The sequence below is a fragment of the Chelonoidis abingdonii genome, chromosome 16 (assembly GCF_003597395.2).
Source record: "Chelonoidis abingdonii isolate Lonesome George chromosome 16, CheloAbing_2.0, whole genome shotgun sequence".
Lineage (NCBI taxonomy): Eukaryota > Metazoa > Chordata > Testudines > Testudinidae > Chelonoidis > Chelonoidis abingdonii.
In genome coordinates this window covers 9,776,538-9,802,000 of record NC_133784.1, presented here as the reverse complement: position 1 = coordinate 9,802,000, position 25,463 = coordinate 9,776,538, and the positions used below count along the sequence as shown (strand labels likewise).

The window sequence follows — 25,463 nt, the reverse complement described above, 5'->3', positions numbered from 1 at the left end:
CTTCTAGCCAGTAACGTGGCTTGAGCAGACTTCCCTGTGAATTTTGATGCTTCATTTTCCTCTCCCTGAATGGGCAGAGGTATGTGGCACAAATGAAAAATGGTGGAGAAAAGTAAATAACCGCAAACTCTTTCTCCCCTCTGCTCTGAGTTGGTTTGATGTTTGGGGAAGGGTTTAGTTGTGCAGGAAGGCGTTCTGATTTTATTCACACTCTGTACCTTCCCCACTTGCTGCTCTTGGTTTGGGGAATCCTAGAGATCTTGCTCAGTGCTGGATCCTAGGTTGTCATCTTGGATCTCAAGAGAATGTGGCACTGCCTCTGGAGGCATCAGAGACTTTTTGTAGTTTACTCTTTATGGAACAAATTCTTCAAGTCAGAGTCATTTGAAAAATGGCTCTGCACACCTGGGTGTCTTGAGGGTCATGATCCACAGGGTCAGATTTGAGCTTTGGTTGTACCTTTCGGTGCTTCTAGCAGGGTGCATCTTGGTAGTAGTTCTGTTTCTGGCCGTCCCAGGTTGCTGGGCCATTGGTTTACTTTTTAGCACTGAACCTGGTCAATGCAAGCAATAAACAATGTGGTTGTCTGCTGGGGAACTGGCTCACCTTGTGTGACCTTGTCAGCAATGCTGTTACAGTTTCTTCGCATCTATTTCCTGCAGGTTGGAAGGGGGAAACTGTGCCATTATACATCCAGGTGCTGTCTGTGTCATGGTGAGGCTGCTTCCAAAGCTCTACAAGGAGGAACACCCTGAGGTAAATCTCCGTCTAGGTGGTGCTTTGAGCTGTCTTTCCTTCACCCCTTTGACCTGGCCCATGCTGTAAGTACCATTCGCTCCTGTACACAAGCATCACTGAAATCAGTCCAGATAACTAGCAGAGAAATAGCCCATTGTTCATCATGCTCATCAGGGCAAGAAGAACAGAAGAACTCTTTTTCCAGGGTGATCACAGAACCAGGATTAATGGGGCTTTACATTTGGGAAAGCGGAGCCCAGGAGCGGCGCCAGGGTTTCTGGCACCATAGTCAGAATTCGGGGGGCGGCATTTTGTGTGCTCCCCATGGGGTGCGTGAGACCTTCCAGTTCCGCTCCCATTGCGCCGCCGAAGAAGGACCCTCTGCCGAAATGTCTCAGGTGACAGCGGCAGTCATTGAGCTGCTCAGTTGCCTGCCGCTGTTTTCCGTGGCATGTCAGCAGAAGGTCCTTCTTTGGTGGCGCGACGGGAGCGGAACCGGAAGCTTCCTTGGGGAGCGCACAAAATGCCACCCCCTGAATCCTGGCGCCCTAGGCGACCGCCTAGTGTCGCCTAATAGAAGTGCCGGCCCTGGCAGTGCCCTGTGAGTTGATAAAACTTGCATTTATATTGCACCATTCACATTAAAGGATCTCTCACATCTGCTAGACCAGGGGTAGGCAACCTGTGGCACGTGTGCCAAAGGCGGCATGTGAGCTGATTTTCAATGGCACTCACACTGCCCTGGTCCTGGCCACCGGTCCGGGGAGCTCTGCATTTTAATTTAATTTTAAATGAAGCTTCTTAAACATTTAAAAAACCTTATTTACCTTACATATGACAATAGTTTAGTTATATATTATAGACTTATGGAAAGAGACCTTCTAAAAACATTAAAATATATTACTGGCACTTGAAACCTTAAATTAGAGTGAATAAATGAAGACTTGGCACACCACTTCTGAAAGGTTGCGGACCCCTGTGCTAGACTTTGCCTGGGTTTTGATCTGATGCAGAACACAGCCCCTGCTGTTCTCTGGATACTCCCCACAGCAAATAAGAGGGTGGCTGGGTAGAGCCTTGGTTCCATTCCCTCTACTAGCTGGCCAGAGTATTTGATCAGGTGCAAGGGGATGGGGGAATAAGCTGCACCCTCTGGTCAGCGACAATTTATTTCACTCCCAGAGCAAGAATGGAGACAGGGAGGGATATGTCTGCATAGGGCTGCTATTTAACAGAGTCACAGCAGCTTACAGAACAGTTGAGTACAGGAAGAACATCAAATCCGTTGGTAAATGCAGGGGGGGATTGAAGTAGAGTCGAAAGAAGGTGCCCACTTTGTCCAGGACACCTGAGGCTAACAACTCTGCTTTTCAGATGAGTGGGTCTCTAACTGCCATCAAATGAACAATGATCAGAAACCCGGCTCCTGTCCAATTTGGATTGTAAACAGTCCGGTGTATTCCAGAGTGTGTGGATTCATGCTCTTTCTTTAGCCAGTGCAAAAAACCCCATTTATTTCAAAGAAAAGGGCAAGGGACAGGGTTGGTTAAAGCGAGAGGGACTTCCGAGTTGCATTGGATTTCAGGGTTACATCCCATCCAAAAGCATCCCCTCCTGAATTAACCCTTTTTTATCTTTTATAGCCCCCATCACTGGACTATTTTAGCTTCAGTGTAGCTAATGTATTCCCCTTCACACCCACTGTGTGGTAGGGAAGTGCTCTTATCCCCATTTGACAGATTGGGAAATAAGAGACAAGGTCATAGGTCACACTTGAAATCTGTGGCAGAGCATGAATAGAACCCATGTCTCCTGTGTCCAATGGTAGTCCCCTCACCACTGGCCCATCTTTCCTCTTTTCCTGCAACACCCATCCAACTACTGGCTGCGTCTGACTATTTTGTTTACAAGGCTGATGTGTTTGCAGCGTGGAAGTTTTGTGGAGAGGGTGGCAGTTAGAGATGGGCAAGAAGGTTTTGGGATACATTTTCAAGTTTGGGATGTGTACCTGCCTCTCTGTGGAGCTGAGGTCAGCTGTTTTACAAGGCCATTCTCAAAACTGCCAGCACTTCCTGGGTTAGGCTGAGGGGAAATACAGCAAGATCTGCCTCTCCTGTAGAATTCTGGGATTCTTGCTGCCATCCTGCCAGGAGCCAGGGAGTGCAGACTCACACGGTGTGGGAGGGGTAAAAAATGGAAGGGCACCATTTCATGGCCCAGGAAAGGGCTGGGTGTGATTCAGCAGAGTCTAGGGCAACAGACTTGGATCTTATCTTCTCCAAACACCTTTACCAAGTTCTACTAGCAAAGTACCAACAGTCACCTCCCTGTTCTTCCTCCTTTTGAGTCAAATCAATTTCCTCCAGGTACATCTGATCTGTAGTGGCCTTGGATTGAGTCCTGGGGGTGGATTTTCCAAAGAGCTCAGGGCCTGGTTTTCAGAATCTCAGCACTCACTGAACTCAGTTCTCTGAACTGTCTGGCTGCAACTGTGGGTGCTGAATGCTTCTGAGCTGCTAGTTCCTAATATAAAGGAGTGGGCACTTATAGGCCAGGGCTCCACTGTGCTACCATAATACAAATAATATATAATAGCAATTGTTATTAGTTGGAGGGAGTTGATATCTCTGGTCCTTGCTCGGTTGGTCATTAATTGCTAAGAAGCATCTATCTTGACGGGTGTTGTTGCTGCTGCTTTAAAAGCACATGAATGTATTCAGTTAAGAACATATAAAGGGTGGAATTAAGTGCCTGATCTAGCAAAGTGAGGTGTATATATGAACAGCTGCTCCTGCCACTGATTTCACGGGTTCAGGGTGTGTGTGTGAGAGATAGTAAGGGCCTATGGTATGGGGATCTCTTTGCAGTCTCCCTAGGGGGGATTGTGCTGGAAAAAGGAAAACGGGGTGGCACTCCTGTACATGCCCCAGGAGGCATGTCTGTTCCATGTAAATGACATGGACTCCTTTGTACAGCACATATTTACAGAGGTGCTGCAACTTGGCATTCCAGCCAAGTGCACATGGACTGACCTCCTGATGCTAACTACAAACGCTTCCCTTCTGCAGCCTCTCACTTGCCACTGTCTGCGAGGCCAGTGGAGGGCATAGTGCTCTGGGGGCAGAAACCAGGGAGGTGCTTTTCTCACTCCAGATATGCCCCATCTGGGTAGGTACTCCCCACTCCGCATCATGCTCCTAGGGCCCAAGAGCCCACATGAAAGGGAATGGGCTTCCCACACCTCATCCTTCCTGCAGTGCATCTCATGCATGTACCACACAGCAGCAGCTGTTTGGGCCAACACTTGGGATCAGCACTTTCCCTGGTATCTCCAGCAGCGCATGATGCATTTTTCTGTTTACAGTCCTGGAGCTCAATTCTGCTCTCGGTTACAATGATGTCAATCGCTTAAGTCAGTGGGGTGATACCAGGGCAATTATGGTATACGTAAGATCAGGATCAAGGCCTGCACTCTTCCTAGCAGTTACAGACTGGTGTAGCAATTAACAGGAAATTGGCACTCCGTTAGCTTGATCACAACTAGGAATCTGCTCAGGTGAAATTTCCTTTCTCAGGCTCTCCCCACATGCACCCTGACCGAATGAGCAAATTATCCAGTGTATGTCTTTTGGCTTTCCTGAAATATTTGGATTCAACTAGCAGATAAACGGGAGGTTTGGAATAAAACCAAATTCCTCATCAGCATCTTTGGAAGGTGGGAATGTAATTAACTGCTGATGTTTCTTGACTCTTCATTGCAAGCCAAGCCAGCAGCTATTAAAATTTTGACAATTACTGTAATTAATTTCTGAAAAACAAGTAGAACAGTTAATTGGATGTGAGAGAGGAGCTGTCAGAGAAGTCACTGTGTCAGAGCTGGCTCTGCAGCTCTGCTGGATGAGGCAGGGAAAATGAAAACCCCACAGACTTTCAGTAGATGGCAGTGTTATTAAAAATATGAAGAGCTGGGAAACAAATTCCATCAGTCTCAGTAATGTACTTGAATCTATTAATTTTTCCTTCCCTTCTCTTTTCTTCTTTCCCCCTTCTCTCATTTGATAAGGAATCAGTAGCAGTTGTAATATTTATTAATTTATAATTTATTTAGTATTATAACAATGGAGATCAGAGCCCCATTGTACACAGATAGTAAGAGGCAGTCCCTGTCCCAAAATGCTTGCAATCTAAACAGATGCAAGAAAGGGTGGGAGGGTAAATAGACGCATAAAGAGATGAAGTGACTAGCCCAAGGTCACATCAGCAACACAAACAGGAATAGAACCTGTGTCTCTTAAGTTCTCTGGTTCTGTCCAGTAGAACATGCTGCCTTCATTAATAGATGTGATCTGAAGTCTCATTATAATCTGAAGATGAACTCTGTGAAGCTGATTGTGTGAATCTCCATGTTTTATTCTCACTGTGATTTCTGGGCCAAATTTGTTCTGCATACAAGCTGAACTAGCAGCTAGTGCTTCTGAGGTTTTTCTGTCTCCCAGCACCACCCACGATTATGATGTAGTCTCCTGAGCTTCACTGGTGATGGGTGACACACAATAGTCTGAAGCTCTGCCATGGCTGTGTCAGCTTTCTGGTGCCAGTCTCTGACACATTTCTGGTATTGAGCCGTGCTGGGAGCCCACTGGTGGAGTGGCAAGCTACTCAGGCATCAGGCGGTCATGGTCTTGTGCAAAAGCTGTAGCTCAAGGATCAGTGACAGATAAATAACTCCCCGTGGTGGTAGAGTGGTAGCAGATAGAAGGGAAATGAGGAAATGTCTTAAAAAGCCAGCAGGGGGCTGTGGTGCTGTATGTGCACATCACACTGGACACTGCATGTCAGCTGTTCTTCCCTTCCCATCCATACGCTGGCTTGGTAGTCGTGTTGGAGGTGGCTGGAATGTTTTATGGCTGGACTTTTCTGACAGTGGGCCCCATGTACATAAGGTATCTGTTCTGTACATGGGCAGCATCCTACCTGCCAGAAGGAAAATGGGTTTAGCATGTGTTTGGCTGTATGAATGCTCCTTCATTTCTGCTTCCAAACAAGGAAAAACCCTTGCGTTTGGCTCACAATGTATTCTGTGCCTGACAGACCAGAAAGCAGCTGCAGCAAGGAATGGAGATGGCAGGTTATGTTTTTCAGTCCCTAACCCCCTAACCCTATACCATGGTAGTGTTGTGGAATATGATCCCTGCGCCCAATTCCACTCCTGCTGAAATCAGTGAAAGGGCTCCCACTGAGTTCAGTGGAACAGCACTGGGCTCTCTCTGTTCATGGGGACTCATACAGCTGGCTGGCAATGTGTGCTGGTAGCGCTTGTGCTTTGTCACACGAGGCACATCTGAAAGCCAGAAGATGACCGAAGGCAAAGCTCTCCTCTGATAGCTCTGCAGTGGATCTTGACACAGATGTTCAGCTTTCCCAGAGGTAGGAGCCTGTGTGTAAGGAGAATAAAATGTCAGTCAGGATCCACCACAAAGGTCTAGGAGAAGGTTTTTGGCCCAGAGTTTGGGGCTGAGTTGAACAGCATGTTGTTCAGTAGCAGGGATGGAAAAATGGGTGGGCACTGAGCACCACTTTGCTAGTCTGAATGCTGTGTAAAGACATTTTGGGATGGAGCATGGAGTTATCTGCCTGAAGGAATCAGTCCAGCTTCATATACAAATCCTTCCATTTCACCAAAGTGGGGAACCAGCAGGCGCTGCTCTGCAGAAGCATTAATGGAACTCAATAAACATTAATGCATTCTGATTCTGACCTAAGGAAATAGGATCCATTCCCAGCTGGATTTGCTGCTTCTTGGTGACCTTTATCAGACCCAAGCAGTGATGTGCTAAAGTAACTCTGAGCGTGTCAATGTACTGAGAGTGGTAATAAGTAGCAAGACAGACAGGAGACTCGATCTCACACAGCAGCCTTTTCTTCTGACCTGAGCAGAATGACAATTAACAGCTGGTGAGAATAGATCTGTGGTTGTGTGTTGCAGCCATCTCTACTGGCAATTAAAAAAATGTTTGGATGTCAAATGAGACATATGAAAATTTGCTAAAAGCCCTTCAAAAAAAAAAAAAGGCAGAGGTGCTGTTTGAGTCTTTAAAGGAAATTTATCGAGTATCACTCATGCGAACACTCAGCCCTGGTACTTTTGCATACTGTGTGCATTCATTGTAATGACCACATTTATGCAAGGCAAATATTCTCCTTCCTTAAATGCAAAATCATCAGTGTCAAAATGAAATTGATGCCTATTTGGAAAGCTAACGACAAAATAAACTTACTTACCATCCCCTCTAAGCAAGCTTTGTGTCACAGGACATTTGCCACAGAAAAATATTTATACTGAACTTTTACAATTGCTTCTCCTCTTTAAAGTTATCTCGGCATTTTCTGCTTTCTGTATGATTTCCCAGGACGAAGCCTTTCAGATGCCAGAAGTGTCACTGCTGGGCCTAGTCTTTGTGTCACAGAAAGATGCATTCCATGCTCTTGTCAGTGAACCAGGAAGTACAAAGAATGTATTGCCCAGGGTGAACACCACTTTTAAAAATGTATTTCTGTGCTGAATGTTCCTTATGATCAGTTTGTATAGTCATTCAGTGATGACTGGGGATGGAGAGGGACGTAGGAGTTGACTCCTTCATTGAAACTTGTCACAGTGTTCATCATTTAATCAATCTTGCAGATTAGGTTTATCACTGCAGTCTGAGCTTGGCCCAGTTTTCTGTTTTGTGCTGCAGTCACCTTTAGCAGGTCTCTCTTGTGATCAGATTGTATTTGAGAGCTTGTGTGTGACTCAGTTGTATGGATAGAGGAAGACGGCTGTGCATTATCAAAAGGTTGTGCTGACTCACACGCTCCAAGCATACTGAAGTCCAGAGAGGCAGACAGAGATTGTTTTAATACCTACTTGCATCTTACCCAGTGATGCTACTTTTAGGCCTTTTCTCACTACTTTGCCTTTGGATGTAGTCCTTGATTTAATCATAACTAAATGGTTTGTTCTTGTTGCTAATGTTCATAGCAGGGCACTTCACAAAAACTGCACAACTGCACTCCCCAAGTAGTGAATTGCTGCTTATAAAGTTGTGGCAATATCATAATTCACCACATTTGTGTTCCATAAGATATTATTTTGATATATGACACTTCTCTGCCCACAAGCATTTATTATTACGTATGTTAGAGTAACACCTAAAGGACCACAACCAAGATCGGCGCCTATTCCGCTATAGCTATACACACACAGTAATAGATAATCTCTGCCCCTAGAGGGTTCATAATCTAAACAGACAAGACAAAGGGGAGCGGGGGAAATGGAAGCCCAAAGAGGAGAAGTGACCCACCCAGTAATGACACGGTGAAGACTAGAACTCAGCTCTCCTAGCTCCTACTCTAGTGCTTTCTCCACTAGACTACACTGTCTATTTAAAAAGAAGAAGGGGTGATTTAAAGTGTCATTATCATAGACCCATATAAGGGCAGGCTGGAAGGGACGGGGAGAGGTCATCTTGGATCGCCTCCTGTGCTGAGCCAGGCCCAAGTAAACCTACACTGTCCCTGCCAGGTGTTTGTCCAACTTGTTTTTAACAACCTCCAGTGATGAGGATTCCACAACCCTCATTATAGAGTCTATATTCTGTTATAATCTCTGTTCTCATGGGGTAGCATTTTACACTGGTGTAAGTGACCAGGGGTGCTGGAACAATGTGTATAGGTGGGGTGCTGAGATCCATTGAAATCCTGTGTATGATGGAAACCACAGGGGTTGTGGCAGCCCTTCCCCTCCCCAGCGCCTATGTAAGTGACTACCCAAGATGCAAAGCAAATGGAGAATCTAGCCCTAAGTCACACAGTTCAAGGCCATAAAGGACACCCCAGGTCATTTAGAGTGACTTGCCTAAGCAGAGGCAAGAACTGAAGCCAGATCTTCCTTATCCAGAGACATAACCACAAGGTCCCCCTCCCCCTCTAGCATTGATCACTTCTTCCTGGGGATGTAGGTGACTGCTGTATCCTTCCTTGCTGCCATTCTTGCTTGAACTTGCTAGGGTCGCTTTAATTCTGTGTTCATAGATTCATTTTAAAAAGTGAGTTGCCGATGAGAGAAACCAACAGCCAGGTGTCCTGCATGTAGAAGATGGGTTTGGGCAGCATTAATAATGGAGTAGCTGAGGGACAGAGAATTGTCTACCCACCTGACTGCCATGTATCAGGGTATCTTCCTGTTCTTACTGAGCTGTTGAATTTTCTAGGATTGCCAGACACAGTTAGTGGGGTGGAGATGCTAAGGGGTAGATATCTCCCCTCCCATATGGAAAAGGGGATCAGCTGCTGTCATAGCACAATTTCTTTGGAGTCCATCGAGACTCTTCTCTTGGCCTTGGATCTCTGTGTGTGTGCTAGGGGGGTAGGAGTGGTGAAACAGCCTGGGTGGAGGCACATCATCTTCTCTGTTAATGCCACAGCATTTCTTAGCTTACAGTAATACATTCTGTAAGGGGTCTCCACCTGAGGTCAGGGCTCCATTCCTCCTTGGGTGCTGCACTGCCAGATCCTGCAGGGAGATGTGCCTGGGGCACAGAGCTGGACAGATGCATGGGTTGGAGGAGATCTGTAGGGTGTGCGTGCAGGTCTTGCAACCTGTTTTGGGGAGTTGGAAGCCAAATCTTCCTCCCGAGCACCTCCCTCACCCAGGTTTTACTCTGAAAGGAGGGGAGCCAACTCAGCTGACTTGTCTTGCTTTGAGAAATGCCCATGCAAAGATGTCATAGCATCTGGAGGACTGCAGGATTGACTTAACGTGAGAGTCTCTGTGCAGATGCTGTCCCAATTGTAACAGAACCAAAAACCTGCAGCTGGTCTGCACATCACTGTGCAGCTCTTACCCTGGGGCAGTGTAATGTGTTCTTCACACTCTCCATAAAAAACATCCAAACACTCTGGAATTGCCCAAACTCTCAGAAATGTACATTTGCTTAAAAATCAGGCTCCAGCAAGAAACCCTAGCAAATTATGCAGAAATGTTCTCTTTCTTCTCCGCCTTTCATCCAGAAAGATCCTATTAGGCTTTATTGACTGTGCATCAGGATCACTACATCCACCTATCAGCCCAGACTCAGAGTTCTGATGGAACAGCACTACACCAGAACTTAGAACGCAACATAGAAAATACAGTATTCAGCCGAGTCTGCAGGAGGTTGTTAGGGAAGCAGATTGTAATTCAATAACTTAGACTTTGAATGAGACCCCAGAGTTAATACCCCTACCCTTAACTTTCCAAGGGGTTTTGTTTGCCTTGATTACTAATGGTTAAGTCCCTAGTTGTACATCTCTTCTAAACGGCAGCACCTGTAGCATCCTTAGCACCAGCCTCGTTCGAGACTAATGGGCGGGGTGGGGGGCATCATCTACTGATTCCCCAACAGGAATTACTGCAGCACAAAGAGACACTTTTCATCCCAGCCCTGACTCCCACTTAGAGCGTGAGATTGAATACAAGGTGACAGTCCCAGCAGCCTTTATCTCAGTGCTGCTCTATACTCTGAAGCTGTGGTGCAAGCCATGCCATTCCTTTAAAAGCTCACTCTCATGAACCTTGCTGGGTGCAGGAGCCTCTGGAACAGAAAAGAGAGCCCCAGGAGGACATGGTGAAAAAGCACAGTCGAAATGGTTCATCCAAAGAAGTCAGACAAGCCATCTTTGTCTCCATATGTAAGCGTAATATGTACAATTGAATTCATAGTGCCTACTTCCTGCTTCCCCTTCTCACCACACATGGATGCTGCAAGCCATAACATATCAGGGGGAGGGATAGCTCAGCGGATTGAGCAGTGGCCTGCTAAACCCAGGATTATGAGTTCAATCATTGAGGGGGCCAATTAGGGAACTGGGGTAAAAATCTGTCTGGGGATTGGTCCTGCTTTGAGCAGGGGGTTGGACTAGATGACCTCCTGAGGTCCCTTCCAGCCCTGATATTCTATGATATGGCTTTAGTTGTACTGTGGCATGACAGGGCCCAGTTCTGAAAGCATTCATTCAGGTAGTTCTTACTCATTAATGCCAATGAGTAAGCTCCTAATTAGTAAGCTGTTGTGTTAGAGACAGACTGTGTCTCATGGCTGCAACAGGGGACTCAAGTTCTGGATTCTCATCCCAATTCTGGCAGACCTGGCTTGGTGTGACTTACTTGCTGTGGGAAACATTTTCAAAAGCAGGTAAGTGACTTAGGAGCCAATATCTCATTGAAAGTCAGCGTGTTAGGTTCCTACAAATGGGATTGTCAAAATGTGCCAGGTGCTTAACTCTCAATAATTTCCAGGAGAGTTAGGCACCATAGCTGCTTTTGAAAATCCCTCGGTAAGTGCCTCAATGACATATAGCATCAAATAGTACCTCCCTCAAGAGTGTGTTGGGAAGTTACATCAATAAATGTGTGCAAAGGGCTTTAAGTTCCTTCCATGAGAGGTGCTGGGGGAGTGCAAGATTTATTTATTGTTTTGTGGGTCTATGCCTATCTCATTTTTAAGCCCAAGGGGACCGTATCCTGTCGAAATGAATCCACACTTTGAACCCTTTGAGGCATTTGTCTGTCCCCTAACAAACCAACATCATTTGGAGGGAAGAGAAATTCAACTACCACGTTTTGAAGCGATGAACTGTTAGGAGGAAGAAGCTGGGACTACTTAAGAATGTTGGGCAAATTACTAGATGACATTTTGCCCTCAGACTCTAATCTGATGCAGAGCTGTGAGCCTTGCTGTGTTCTAATTGAACCTCCAGTTTCCTGACTCATGGTGCAAGTAATATGTGTTAGGAAAATCAATCCATGTATATGGGGAAATGTAGACTGGTTTCCTGCCACCATTAACATTTTCACTAAAAAACCATTTTACTGGAACTAATATTCCTGAAAACAGCACGTTTTATTCAAAACAAGGCAATCTTGATATTGACAGCGCTGTTGTGATAATGAGAACTATCAATTTTTTTGTACTCCATTATGGTTCTATTGGATTTATTTTGGAGTAAACCTATAGTTTCACTTAGCCAAGATCTGTATTTTTTTTATTTTTTTCCCAACTTTACGCAGATTGTAAATAATAATTTTTTTCATCCAGTGAAAGAGTAAGTGAAATAACGGCAATACAAATATGAAAGAGTTCTAAACTAGACATTCATTTCCACAGCTCACCCAATCCTCTTGCTAGAAGAAGAAAAATGTGTATTGGCTCTGGAAAGGATCTTATAAGTGTAGTGAGAGAATATACTTTTCTGCTTGTATAAAGATAAAAGAATAAATAATGGAGATTTAGAGCTAGATTTCTAAACAGCTTAATTTCCATTGAGACACCAAAATATGGGGCCAGATTGTCCAGAAAGCTCTGCATGTTGGGTGCTGGGAGCTGTCTTGAAAATCTGGCCATTAAGGTTGCAGTGGGGGCTGCCGAGCAGGTGCTCAGCACTTTTGAAAATCTGACCCTAATTTAGGATACCTAAATGGGAGCTGAGCTCTTTTGAATATCAGGCCCTGACAGTGGACTTTGAACATGTCAAATTCCAACCCTGAGCTCTTCGGAATCTAGCCTACATTGGTCAAAAATGTGACACTCCTGTTACTTATACCAGTGTTATACCAGTCTACTGAACCTGGTGGAGTTATTTCAAATTAACATTGCAAAATCAAGCCCAGAATGTGGGCATCAGCAACATTTTCTTCATGTCTGATACCATTGGACATATCATCATCTGTAATTCTTTATTAAGTAAAGTTTGTATTAACTATTTCCTTCAACAATATTTAACACATCCAAATGCTTCTCCAGTGAGAGATGCCCCAATCTTACAAAGATTTATGGTGATATAGACTATAAACAGTTAGTCCTGCAAAGTCCACTTGGGTTTCTGGGCCTTCCTACATCCTGGCTGGCCTACAAGCTGCTTTAAAAATCAACACAAGTTCCGTTTTTAAAAAGTGCTTAAGAACAACTGAAGGCATCCATTCAGCAAATCACTTAAGCGGTGCTTAAAGTTAAGCATGTGCTGGAGATTTTTAGTGGACCAAGGCCATAATTCATGGTTGTTTCTAAAGCACTGAGTAGGTCACATCAGTGTGACTGTCCGTGTGCTTGAAGTTAAGCATGTGCTTACATGCTTTGCTGGATCAGGCCATATGTATTGTGAGAGAGCAAGTGGTGTTACACCTTTTCACTGGAGAACTGACTGACTGCTCACCTAGTCCCTTCACAAACATGGTGTTGCTGCAAGAGAGCTTGGCCACAGATGATTGAGCAGTAATCAGATGGGAGAAGATGGCTGGGCTCTCCTGATGCTGAATTTTATGGCACAGCCATTAATGCACTTAATCGCAGCATTGGTGTAGATATAGACACTGATCCTGCAAGTTGCTGCTCATGGATGGACCTCTGCAGCTAGGGTGCACCTCTGGAGCCCATTGAAATCAAGGATCTGCATGGAGCCAGCCTTTGGAGTTAGGGTCTTAGACACACTGACACCAGCCTTCTCTTTGTTTCAGCTTTCCCAGGAAATCCAATGCGCAGTGGCTGATCACATCCAGTCCTTGGTGAAATCCGAGAAGAGCCGTCAGGTGATATGCACATCCGGCTTGCTGAGCACCATCATAACCTCCTGTCAGCACGCTCTGAACAATGATAGCCACCCATTGCACCTGCCTCTCATCAGGATTTTTGAGAAGCTTGCCTCGCAATCCATTGAGCCAGATGTATTAAGGTACTGGATCTGTATTTAGCAGAGTGGTTTCACAGTGTCTTTCTGCAGTAGGTCTTTGGATCCTTTAAGAAAATGGGCTAATGCAAACTAGCACTGTGATTCAGCAAGGCACTTCACCAGGGGCATTAAATCCCAGTTCGGACCCCTCACAGGCTTAAAGTTAGGGACATGCTTGAGTAAATTGCTGAATTGGGACCTGTGTTTCTGTAGAACCTTCCACCCAGGGATCTCAAAGCAGTTGACAAATGTTAGTTAATTAAAGAACTGCAGTACACCTAGGAGGAAAGGATTATTTTCATGTTTTTCAGATGGTGAAACTGAGGTGCAAAGAGACGCAGTGATTTTCCCACAGTCACACACACTGTCAAAGACAGATCCAGGGGTAGAACCTGGAGTCATATTTCTCAGTCTCCTGCTCATATCAATAGACCACACTGGCCTTTGTTAGCTTTAATGGAGACTGTGCGGGAGTGAGCTTTGGAAGGAGTGGAGTGCAGGCTGGGTTTGAATGTGCATCACAAATTTGTCCAGATTCTGTGAACATCTTGTCCAAAGCTGAGCTGTAGATTGTTTTCATGTGAGATTTCTAAAGCTTCCTCCTTCTGGTCTGGCTGGAAATTCAGCTTTTCTCATGGCACCGTGGAACTTTGTCTGCATATCGCAGCCAGCACCAGACAAAGCAAAGATCTGGGAGAGAGAAAAATACTGGGGAAGCTATAACCAGCTTTGTGGTGCTAATATTAGGGATGTTGATATCAGTGATTCCATCACATCATATCTGAAATGCAGAGGATAATCAAGAGGCCACTGATTTTATAATGATCTTGAAGACTTTCCTAAAATCACGTCTCCCCTTTAAGAGTTTCAGATGGCTCCCAAGATCCTTATGAAATCAGTGGTCTCTTGATTATCCTTTGCATTTCAGATATGGTGTGATGGTGTAACTGATTTAAATTCATGCCCAGGCTGGTGTATACACAGGGTTTTCTGTAGAGCTGGTAAAATAGCTTTCTTTCTTTCTTTCTTTCTTTCAAAAAATAAGAGAAAATCCATTTCATGCTGTTTGAAACTTTTCCAGGAATTTCTGAAAAAAAGAAATTGATGAAAATAATGAATACGAAGATGTTTGTTTTGTTTCAAATGTGGCCTCCCCTTTGCCCCCCTCGCCCCAATAGAAAACAAGTTAGAAAGTGAGGGATAAAAGAAGATTAAACAAACAATATTTTCTTTAATTTAGGAAATCTTGGAAAATGTTGATTCTGTCAAAAAAACATTATTATGTGTGGGAAAAGCTTTAGAGTGTGATTGATATTTTTTGTCCCACTGTGCCTTTCAGTGTAAAGGTGGCTTTACTAGCTAGAAGGCAGTAACCTCAAGGCTTTGCTGTGTATGCATTGATGCCAGTGCTCCCATATATCCTATACAAAGGTGTTTGTGTTCTCAGGCAGTTCCTCTGGCTTGGGACCCCTCCGCCAACCGTGACTGGGGCATGCAGAAACTCAGCTAAGACTACATTGTGTCAAGAGACTAGTTTGTGTAAAGCAGCTTGCAGTGAAGGTGAGAGCGGCAGTGTGGAGAATGGCGTTAGTATTCTGGGGACAAGTGCCGGGGAGGGGAAGCTGCTGCCAGACCTACTTGCTGAGAAGCCAGGCACAGCACCGATCTAGCGTGCCAGAGAACATTAGTCTCTAGAGTAGGCCACTGTGACAAACTGGTATGTTGATGAACAGCAGGAGCTGAGCCAAGAGCGTTCAGAACTCAAAGCACGAGGTCTGATAGCTTGAGCTCACAATAGACTCTATCCCTGACGCTGTGATAGACTCAAATCCTCACACAGAGTGGGATGCCTACAACATACTGACTATGGGGTTGCACTAGCACATCCAGTTGCACTCCCCAAAGGTCTATGGCTTACTGGGCTAGGGCATGGGCATACCTGCCCTTTCCTGTGGGTCTAGAGGGAGTGCATCTATACGGAGCACTATTCACTTCAAGCAGCACACGCCCAGCGCTCCTTACTGGAACAAGACCATAATGATAGCATTCCTACCCCACTCACATGTTTTGCGCATGTGTCAGTAACCCCATAAGGGGAATGGTGGTGGAGAACCAGCCCCACAAGTCCCACGCAGGCACAAACTCAGCTCTCACCTGCCCGTTTGGTTTAGCCCTTTAGCTATTGAATGATGGAGGTGGGGAAAGGAGCCAGCAGGGTTAGACACCTGCCTCGAGGAGAGGAGAGGGCAGGGAAGTGCACTCTTACCTGAGGAGCTATGTTGGGGAAGAAGAGCTGCTGCTCAAAGCTCTTCTTGCGGACCTTACCTACAATTGGAGGATGCTTTATTGTCTGAAATGTTTTTCACTGAAAAATGCAGGTTTGGTGACACTGAAATACTTTTTGAATTTGTGCACCAAACCATTTGTATAAAACCAAAAAAAATAAAATTAAACAACCCCACCACCACCAGCTTCCCACTCCCCCACTGGCAACATTTTTATTTTTCGGCTTGAACTGATGTTTCTTTTCAAAATTTCCTTTAATTTTATTTCAAAGTTCAAAAATGTTCAAGAAACATCAACATTGAAACCAAAAGTTTCAGTTTTGTCCAAACAAAAAGTTTCATCTGATCTGAAAGGAAACTTGTTTTGGCTTTTTTATGATTTGCTGCAACATTTTTAAAATTTCAGTTTCCATTCAAAGTGAAAGAATGGGTTTTTTTTTCTGATTTTTTGAAATTGCTGACTGACTGAAAAATGGATCAGTCCCCCAGCTCCACTCCTATTTCCTTCCCTCCCACCCACCCCCAGCAGCACCGGAAAGGTTTCTGCAGTCCACTGAGGACTAATTGAGCAAGGGGAGAGAAGCCATGACTAATAAGATACTTGCTTTGTGGCTGCAATCAATGAAATGGGAAAGAAGCATGCTACAGAATGGAAGCAGTGACAATGCTGTGCATTGCTAATGATGGCCATTATTGTCTAGATTCAGGAGCAGCCATGCTGGACAATCCTGTGGTTCCTCAGCTAGCCATGCAGACCACCAGTTCCCCATGGGTGTCCAGGGGCTCTGCAATAGCTCTCCAGACATCTATGAGTCTCATCTCCATGACATCGCCACGGAACTTCCAGCCATACAACACTTCCTTGGCACCGTCCTTCGTGGAGTTCGACATGTCTCCTGAGGGATATGGGTATTGCTGCAATTCATGCTGCTCTTTTTATCGCTTTACAGAGCCTCTGGTCTCTTATTTTAGACCAAACAAGAGAGTCATAACAGAGCCTCCTGCTCCCATAATTCCCCTCCGTGCAGCACTGCTAGCAACCACACAGCCTGCCCACAGACCTCCTAGTGATGGCAGAGAGAGTCTGCCATGCTCTTATCCTCATCTTCAGCCTAGACCCAGTGAGGAACCAAGGCTGCAGGATTGTAGTCAGTGGGAGGTTGGCATGTGGAAGGAGCACAGAGCCAGGTCCTTAATGGCTCGCCAAGACAGGCTTGAATTTCTGCTTTCTTTGTTTTGCAGCTGTTTGTTCCTCCCCACGCTCTCCACTGTGATGGGCCCCAGTGCGGAACACTCCGTCTCAGGAGGGATCGGAATGGGTAGGTACCTGCTGGTTCACATGGAGCCTTCTGAGAAAGGTGAGCATAGCCCTCCTGCTCTCTGGAATCCTGCAGTACCCAGAGATGGTTGTATACAAGACCACTGCTTCAACACCCTCCCGACTCTTGCCTCAAATCCACCTCTGAGGATAGAGCTCAGGCCTCTCTTTGCAACAGACCATGCTGCAACATCTGCTCTGACTGTTAGGAGTAAAGGAGTGACTTAAGGCAAGGCAGATACCAGGAAAACACCTAACAGATGAGATCTGTTAGACTGTGAGATAATCCCCCAGAGGAAGGGACGGAAGTTGCATCACTTGAAACATTTAAAACTAGACTGGAAAAAACACTTGGAAACATCCGGTCTGTAAGAATCCTGCATTGGCCCCTGGAGGAGCTGCTAGGTCTGCTCCATCTCTGACCTGTAGGATTCTCTGAACTCTGGGGAAGCTCGGTTCCGATTCCAGATCTGGACTCCCCAACAGGAGACACATCTCTAAGTGTCTCTCTCCTCAGTCAGTGGCCTGGTAACCTCATTTCTCATCAGATAATCCTGGGCCACGCACATCCTGTCTGGCACCATAATAAAAGAGGCTGTGCTGTCTAGTGGGGGGTAGGGGAACTTGGAATTAAAGCTCCTGGATTCCACAGTTGCTGCTTCCACTTACAAGTTGGCAGACTTCAGAGAAGTCATTTGATTGCTCTGTGCCTCACAGGGCACTAGATTAATGTTGAAAGGCACTCTGAGATCCTCAGGTGAAAGGGACAGAGCCCTGCTGTCAGGGACCGAGCAGGGGAGCCTGCTTCCTCACACTCATTTCGTTTCCTACCCCCAGGTACCAGACTGTTCCCACCCTTGGGCGGCCTGACTGTCTCCTCCTGGTTCCTGGTCAGCAGGTTCTGCTCTACCCGTGATGCCCACCCCCTGCGCTTCCTCACCGTGGTGCGGCACATGTCGAGAATGGAGCAAGAGTTTGTCTGCTTTGCTGTCAGCTTCTCCCCCACAGACCGCTCCTTGGTCATCTCTACAGAGGAAGTGGAGTTCCAGCCTCTGGGTAAGGCTTTCCACAGCCAGCCGCTGGGCACTGCAAGGCCAGGGCCTCAGTCATTTGGGAGGACTAGAGATGTAAAGGGTAATCTGCACTTTCCTTTTAAAAAGGAATTCTAGACCTCTGCCCTGGAAAGAGCCTTGGAAAACAGAAACAGCTATCAACTAATCGCTGGGGTTAAATGGGATAAGGAGTGGAAGGATGGGGGACCAAAGATCTCTTCCCTCTCTTATCTGTATCTGTTTATCTCTGAATGCTGTACTACCACCCATCACTGCAGCATCTGACACCTATATTCACAAAGAGACTTGGGCATTATGATGCTGGGTGTCACAAGGCTTAACATTTTGGTACCTAGAAAATCCTGCAAAGGCTGAGTGAGGCGCCTCTGCTCCCTAGACAGTAAATGGGGAGAGACAGCCCCCTTAGACAGCGATTCACAAAACCCAGTGCACAAAGCAGAAATTCAGCAGGACCGAGAATCTAGACCACCACCTCTGCCCTGCAAGGATCCAGGATCACACTGACTCACACCAGATGATGCATTTTGGTGTTTGCCTCACGAGCTGTTGACAGTGTTGTACAGCAATTAGTTGATAGCTGTTTCTGTTTTCCGAGGCTCTTTCCAGGGCATAGGAAAGCTTGTCAGGGTGGATCTGTGCCAGTGTCATTGTGGGTTAGAGCAGCCCCCAGGCTGCTCTGTTATATCCCAGACAGCAACCAATCATAAGTATTCTGGCATTCTCTTTTCCTAACCCCTGTACCAGGATTATATTGGGGCTGGCTCAGTGGCCAGGCACATGAGATCTGTACCAGCTGGGATTTCCCCCACCAGGGGAATTCTTACCTGGTCAGCTCTAATTGGCAAGAGTAGCAGAAAGGGTCTGGAACTCACCCAAGAATTAATATCAGTTCTGTTTATTACTCCACATCTATTCTTTGCACTTGATTTTCAGTGCTCTACTTAGGATAGGATAGTTTATTGCAATTAGCAGAATTTTGTACTGCTTGGAGTGAAAGTGGAGTGAAATTGATGCAGATTTCATTGCAAATTAAATAGATACATTGTGCATTGAGTGCTCTTTTATTCTTCTTTTAATTACATTTCTGATTACTTTCCCCAACCCTCAAGAGAATCACTGAACACGTGTGAAAGATTCCGTCTCCTACTTCTATTATACAGGTGTATGCATAGCATTGTGTTATCCCAGGTGGGATCTGCAAACCTGACATCAGAAACAGAGGCCATCTGGCTGTATTTAAGCAATCATTTGATTTGTCTTACTTAGAGCTGAGTAGATAATACTTTTTTTCAGTTTGGCCACTGCACTGAACAGAAAAATAAATCCAGTTTATTTTGAAACAAAATGGATTTTTTAGTTTTTTTTCTCAGCATAATGAAAAACTGAAAATTTTGTCCAGGTTGAATGAAACATTTTGAACATCTATTTGAAGCAACATTTTCAAAATGAAGTGTCTAAAGGATTCATTTAGAAAATGTCAAAGCAAACCGTTTACGTGTTTTTCAGAAAAATTATTCTCACTCGTATTTGTCCGAAACTATTCATTGAATTCCACCTTTATTCACAAATGAGTTTGTTTGCCCCAAAACTTCATTTCTGGCACATTTGCTATTTAGCCAAAACATTTCACCCACCTCTAGTCTTAGTAAGAGTTGGTAAGCAGCTTCTAAGTACATGTTGAGTCCCTACAGAAGAGGTTATGTCAGGCTGTGGGGCGATGCATTGAAAGGGATTGGAATATGACGTAAGTTCTCTTCAGTGTTTGGTAGAAGGTGTTATGGAGTTGCTCGTATGTTGCTGTATTACTTTGACTGGACTATGAAGTCCCAGTTGTTGAGAAGTACCTAGAGTGATACGTCATTCTAGGTTACCTCTAAAGAACAGAAATTCTGTAGTCCAGTCGTATATGTATGTTACTGTGTGGCTATGTAAGAGCTGGTATTATTACTGTGTCTGCCCTAGTCACAGTATTAGATAATAAAGATCCCATTGTTGCTGTACCCTGGCACCTGCACAAACATCTAATGGGTATCTTCCCCACAAGAAGGGGAGTCTTCTCTAACAAAAATGATTCTTAGGTATGTAAAATGACATCCCTTTTGCCATTAATATTCTGCTGTTCGAGGAGACGACGCTAAATTAATATGCTAAATTGTGCCAGGTGCCCAGAATTCTTTGAGAATAGTGCAGCTTATAAATTAATACCTGTTATTATTCTCACTGATAATGACATGAGGGACGTGCGCAGATCTGGAGCAGAGAGGGAACTGAGATGGCAGTGAACACCCCCTGATCTCCTGGCTTTCAAAGCAAACAGCCAGTTGACTTTCCTGATTTTTTGAATGTCTATTCTCAGGCTTTCACTTATCCATTTCTTCTTATCCAGTGATGAGAGCTGTGCTTGGTAATTCAAACATGACCCTGATTAATTCATGGGAGAAGGAGGCTGGGACTGAGAGTGAGGTGTACAGTGCAGCTGGGATTTTCAAAGAAGCCTAATGGACTTAGGTGCCTGATTCCCATTGAGCTGGTTCCCAACACCCTTAGGCACCTTCGAAAACACCAGCTTACCTGTCTCCGTAATGCAGTCACCATGTACAAATGATCTGAACTTGTCCAGCCTCTAAGAGATCCTTTCCATAGCAGCTCAATCAATGAGCCTTGAGGATTTGTCTTGTTTAGAATTGGTTTCATTTTACAGCACCCAGGGCATTGAGAAAAAAACATGGTTCCTGAGAGCTGGCTGTATTTGGGAGCACGCACCATGTGAATCTTGAGGCTTAGGGAAACCTTAAGTCCTGATAATAGGACTCCAGCAGTTTAGGGCGTTTTTACTGCTCCCTCCCTCCCTGCCATCACTGCTTTCCAGAAGCTCCCCAGTCCTACCCTTGGCTCTGCCACTGACTGACTCTGTGATCTTGGGCAAGTCACTTCACCTCTTCGTGCCTCAGTTTCCCAGTCAGTATGTTAATATTAGTTGCATTGCAATAATGCCCAGAGGTCCCCATCAGGCTTGAGGCTGTATTTTGCCAGGCCTTGTGCAAACACACAGTAAAAGACAGCCTCTGCTCTGTCTGCCTACCGATAAAGTGCTTGTTCTTCCTGTGCAGACATCATGGAACCTGAAGTGGAGGTCCCAAATCACTCCTCAGCCCCAACTCAGATTGAATTCAGCTGCACCCAGCAGCTAGCCACGGGACAGTGGCATCACCTCACAGTGACGGTTGCTAAGGAAACGAAAAGGAACTGCATAGTTTCGGCGTATATCAACGGACAGATACTTGGTTCCGCTAAGGTAAAGGCTCTCTTCATAAAACCATGCTTGGCAGCTGGTCATTTGTATTGCTTGGGTCAGTTTCTCCCTGTCTTGTTAATCTCACAGGGAGGAGACCTCAAAGAGCAATGCTGTCTGTGTGCGTCGCAGCACGTGGCGCTCAGGCTGGCACCAGAAATCACACGAATCCTTAGAGATTGAGGCTCAGATTTTCAAAAGTGACCAGTGATTATGGGGGCCCAACCTGAGACACCTTAAAAGGGCCATTCTTAGGAATCCTGAGAACCTGCCCTTTGAAATTGAGGACCCTTTTGAGGCATCTCAAGTTGGGGATGCAAAGGCTTTAGGCCTGTATTTTCAACAGGGAATAGTCATTTTGGATGCTTCAGTGTTGGGGTTGCAGAAGGAGGCCCTGGGGAGCAGTGCAGAGACACTGATCCTCTGTGTGATTGTCCAGCCTTCCACAATAATGCTAAGACTGATGGGATTTCCCTCTATATCTGAGGGTACGTTTACACTACGGGATTAGTCTGATTTTACATAAACCGGTTTTTTAAAACAGATTGTATAAAGTTGAGTGCACGCGGTCACACTAAGCACATTAATTCGGCGGTGTGCATCCATGGTCCGAGGCTAGCATCGATTTCCAGAGCGTTGCACTGTGGGTAGCTATTCCATAACTATCCCATAGTTCCCGCAGTCTCCCCCGCCCCTTGGAATTCTGGGTTGAGATCCCAGTTCCTGATGGGGCAAAAATCATTGTCACAGGTGGTTCTGGGTAAATCTTGTCACTCATTCCTTCCTCCGGGAAAACAATGGCAGACAATCATTTTGCGCTCCTTTTCCCTGGATTGCCCTGGCAGACGCCATAGCACGGCAACCATGGAGCCCGTTCAGCTTTTTTTTTTTACTGTCACCGTATGTGTACTGGATGCCGCTGACAGAGGCGTTACTGCAGCGCTACACAGCAGCATTCGTTTGCTTTTGCATGATAGCAGAGACGGTTATCAGTCTTTCTGTACCATCTGCTGCCATTGTAAATTGGCAATAAGTTGACGGTTATCTGTCGTTCTGTACTGTCTGCTGCTATCATGGGTGCCCCTGGCTGAGATCGGCCGGGGGCGCAAAGGCAAAAATGGGAATGACTCCCCGAGTCAATCCCTCCTTTATGGGTTCTAAAAATAGAGTCAGTCCTGCCTAGAATATGGGGCAAGTGTACTAGAATTATGGGCAAGGACTTGGAGAACATTGTATCAGAGAGCAAAGCGCTCGTGTCTTTGGAGATCCCGCTAGACTAATGATCTGAGGCTGCTAAGTGCTTATTTTCACGGGGGATCCCTGCAACAACCCCGACGCTTTGCTCCCCTCCTCCCCCATATCCTTCCTGGGCTAGGCCTTGTGGATGGGGTTCCTCCCGCATTTTGGTGCATGTAAGTTGAATAAGAGAACTGCGGAATATAGAAACAGTGACTGTTTTAGTAAGAGATATTGAGGGGGAGGCAGCCTCCTGTCTGCTATGAACAGTCCACGGCAGGATTTAAGCAGTGCGGAAGGAGAAGGAGCCCAGCATTCCCGCTGCTATGCTAGTCCAGGCAGTCCAGAATCTTTTCTTTACACATGAAAGGAGGGGGCCTGATGGAGCCACCCAGGTGCTATGATTAGGACAGTAACCAGCTGTTCGTACCATACTGGGTCAATGACAGGATTCCATTCCTATTTTATTACCAGGTGTCCCCCGGCCCAGCCTCACCTGAGGCCAGCCAGGACGCTTCCGGCTGATTGCTGATGACGATAGAGTCATATGTACCGGTCCTACTCACTGGGGAGGGAGAAGAGTGGATAATCTCTCTCAGTGGTGGCAGCATCGCGTTTACCAGCAGCATTCAGTTAGACATAGGATGACATTGGAAAATAAGTCAAGAAATGATTTCTCCTCTTCTGTCACGAGGTGCGGGGAGGGAGTAATTGGACGAGCTATATACCCTTACACGTGGACAATATTTGAACCACAGGCACTCGGTGACTCAAGCCAAGAATGCAAAACGTGTCGAGATCTGTGAACTGTGGACAGCTGGAGTCCTCAGTAGCCCTCCCTCCCTCCATGGGCAGTCATTGATTCTTATGGCTTTCCGTTACGCTTGCCATCGCAGCACTGTGTAGCCTGGAGATTTTTTTCAAACACTTTGGCATTCGTCTTCCGTAACGGAGCTTGTGATAGAAACAGATTTTTCCTCCAACAGCATCAGAATCCAGTATCTCTGTACGGTCCATGCTGGAGCTCTTTTGGATTTCGGGATGACACTCACCCAAACAGAGCCCAAGGGCCAACACAGAATTAATCAAGTTCGCGGGGCCTTGTTTCTGTTTACCTGGCCACTGCATCCGAGTTCAGATTGCTGTCCAGAGTGGTCACAGTGGTGCACTGTGGGATACCGCCCGGAGGCCAATACTGTCGATTTGCGGCCACATTAACCCTAATCCGATATAGTAATATCGATTTTAGCGTTACTCCTCTCGTTGGGGAGGAGTACAGAAACCGGTTTAAAGAGCCCTTTATATCGATATAAAGGGCCTCATAGTGTGGACGGGTGCGCCGTTAAATCGGTTTAATGCTGCTAAAATCGGTTTAAGCGCGTAGTGTAGACCAGGCCTCAGACATCTCTGGGTTTGGTGTGTCCCACTGCCTCCCTGCCCTGCCTGCTGCATCCAATGGAACACTCTGAGTTTCACATCCCTCAGGTGGTCATTCCCTGCATACTGGCCAATCTGATCCCAGTTCTAGTATCAAACAGTCTGTGAACTTGCTCTTCTCCTCAAATAATAGACTCAGTCTGTTTCCAAGAGCTATGTTCACATGGGTTAATATTAAATAAGAAAGATGGTTCAAAATGGGGAGTAAGGAGGATTGCAAAATGTGATTTTTTTTTTTGCAAGTCTTGCAAAATTTAGTTGTTTTTTAATAAAGCCCCAGCTCCTGGACTCCTGTCATTTCACAAGAGTCTCAACTTTCATTACAAAAAATAGTTTCTTCACCTTTTGGGTGTGGGGAAAAGCTTGAACTCAATGCACCCTGAAGGCTCAGAAACAAGAAGGCAAATAAAAAGAACCACCAATTTTTTATTTTATTTTAAATCTCAAGATTTTTAAGCCAATCTCAGGATACTTTTGAAGCCTTACTTGTGATTCTTTTAAACACTTGTGGTTGGCCATACTGAAACTGTCATCCAATTATAGGCAGTCCGTAGATCCCTTCCCCTCTCCACTGTTTATAGCAACCTTGGTCTCTTCCTTCTGCCTCCTCTATTCTAATGTATGCAAAGCTCGCTTGTGTGTTATACTTCCCCTGTAAAAGCAATCTGTTTCATTCCCAATATTCTCTTTCCCATACTTGAGAAAAATTATGTCTCCACAGCATCTTGTGGGACCTATATCCATTCTGAGAATGAAAACTTAATTTAATTTGCCTTTTTTTAAATGGGACTGGAAGTCTTGGCTAAAACCAGGCTTGAGCATCACAACGGATTAAAGGATTCACAGCAAATGTGTTTATTATAAGTGAAAATAAAAATAAAACAAGGCTTAATAAGAGATGGGCCCAGATTCTGTGTCTTGAGGAAAAGAGGTGATGCTTTTTTCATGATATTGAAAGCGAAGAGGAAAAAGAGCAACAAATCAGAATTACACGGGGGTCATTAATATCTAGGGCCAGGATTTTAGTATCATGGGAATTGCAGATAGGATCAGACCTGAGAGCAATCTGATCCAGTCTCCTTCTGTACCCAGCATCAAATGCTTCAGAGGAAAAGATAAGGACCCTGCAGTAGCAGATTTGGGATGATGTGGCCCCATAAAGGTCATATCCCTACCCTAATAGAGGCTGCATTAAGCTCTGAAAACTATTTGAGATTATAACTGAACATTTTTCAAAAATAGGCAGGTGCCTACATCCATATTTCAGCACTTAAGTGGTCAGATTCTCCAAAATGCTGATCTCCCATTGAAGTAAACTGGAGCTGCTGAGTGATCTGCAC

The 25,463-nt window shown here is 45.4% G+C and overlaps 1 protein-coding gene across 2 annotated transcripts in view; it reads left to right on the top strand.

Annotated features, from left to right (window-relative positions):
• WDFY4 (WDFY family member 4) overlaps window positions 1-25,463 on the top strand; it is a 279,998-nt gene that overhangs the window by 96,771 nt on the left and 157,764 nt on the right. For both annotated transcript variants that reach the window (XM_075072902.1, XM_075072901.1), the window contains exons 13-19: window positions 663-756; window positions 13,271-13,485; window positions 14,930-15,042; window positions 16,469-16,676; window positions 17,010-17,086; window positions 17,923-18,141; window positions 21,269-21,453. In XM_075072902.1, coding sequence (XP_074929003.1) covers window positions 663-756; window positions 13,271-13,485; window positions 14,930-15,042; window positions 16,469-16,676; window positions 17,010-17,086; window positions 17,923-18,141; window positions 21,269-21,453 — 1,111 coding nt within the window. The remainder of the gene's footprint in view (window positions 1-662; window positions 757-13,270; window positions 13,486-14,929; window positions 15,043-16,468; window positions 16,677-17,009; window positions 17,087-17,922; window positions 18,142-21,268; window positions 21,454-25,463) is intronic.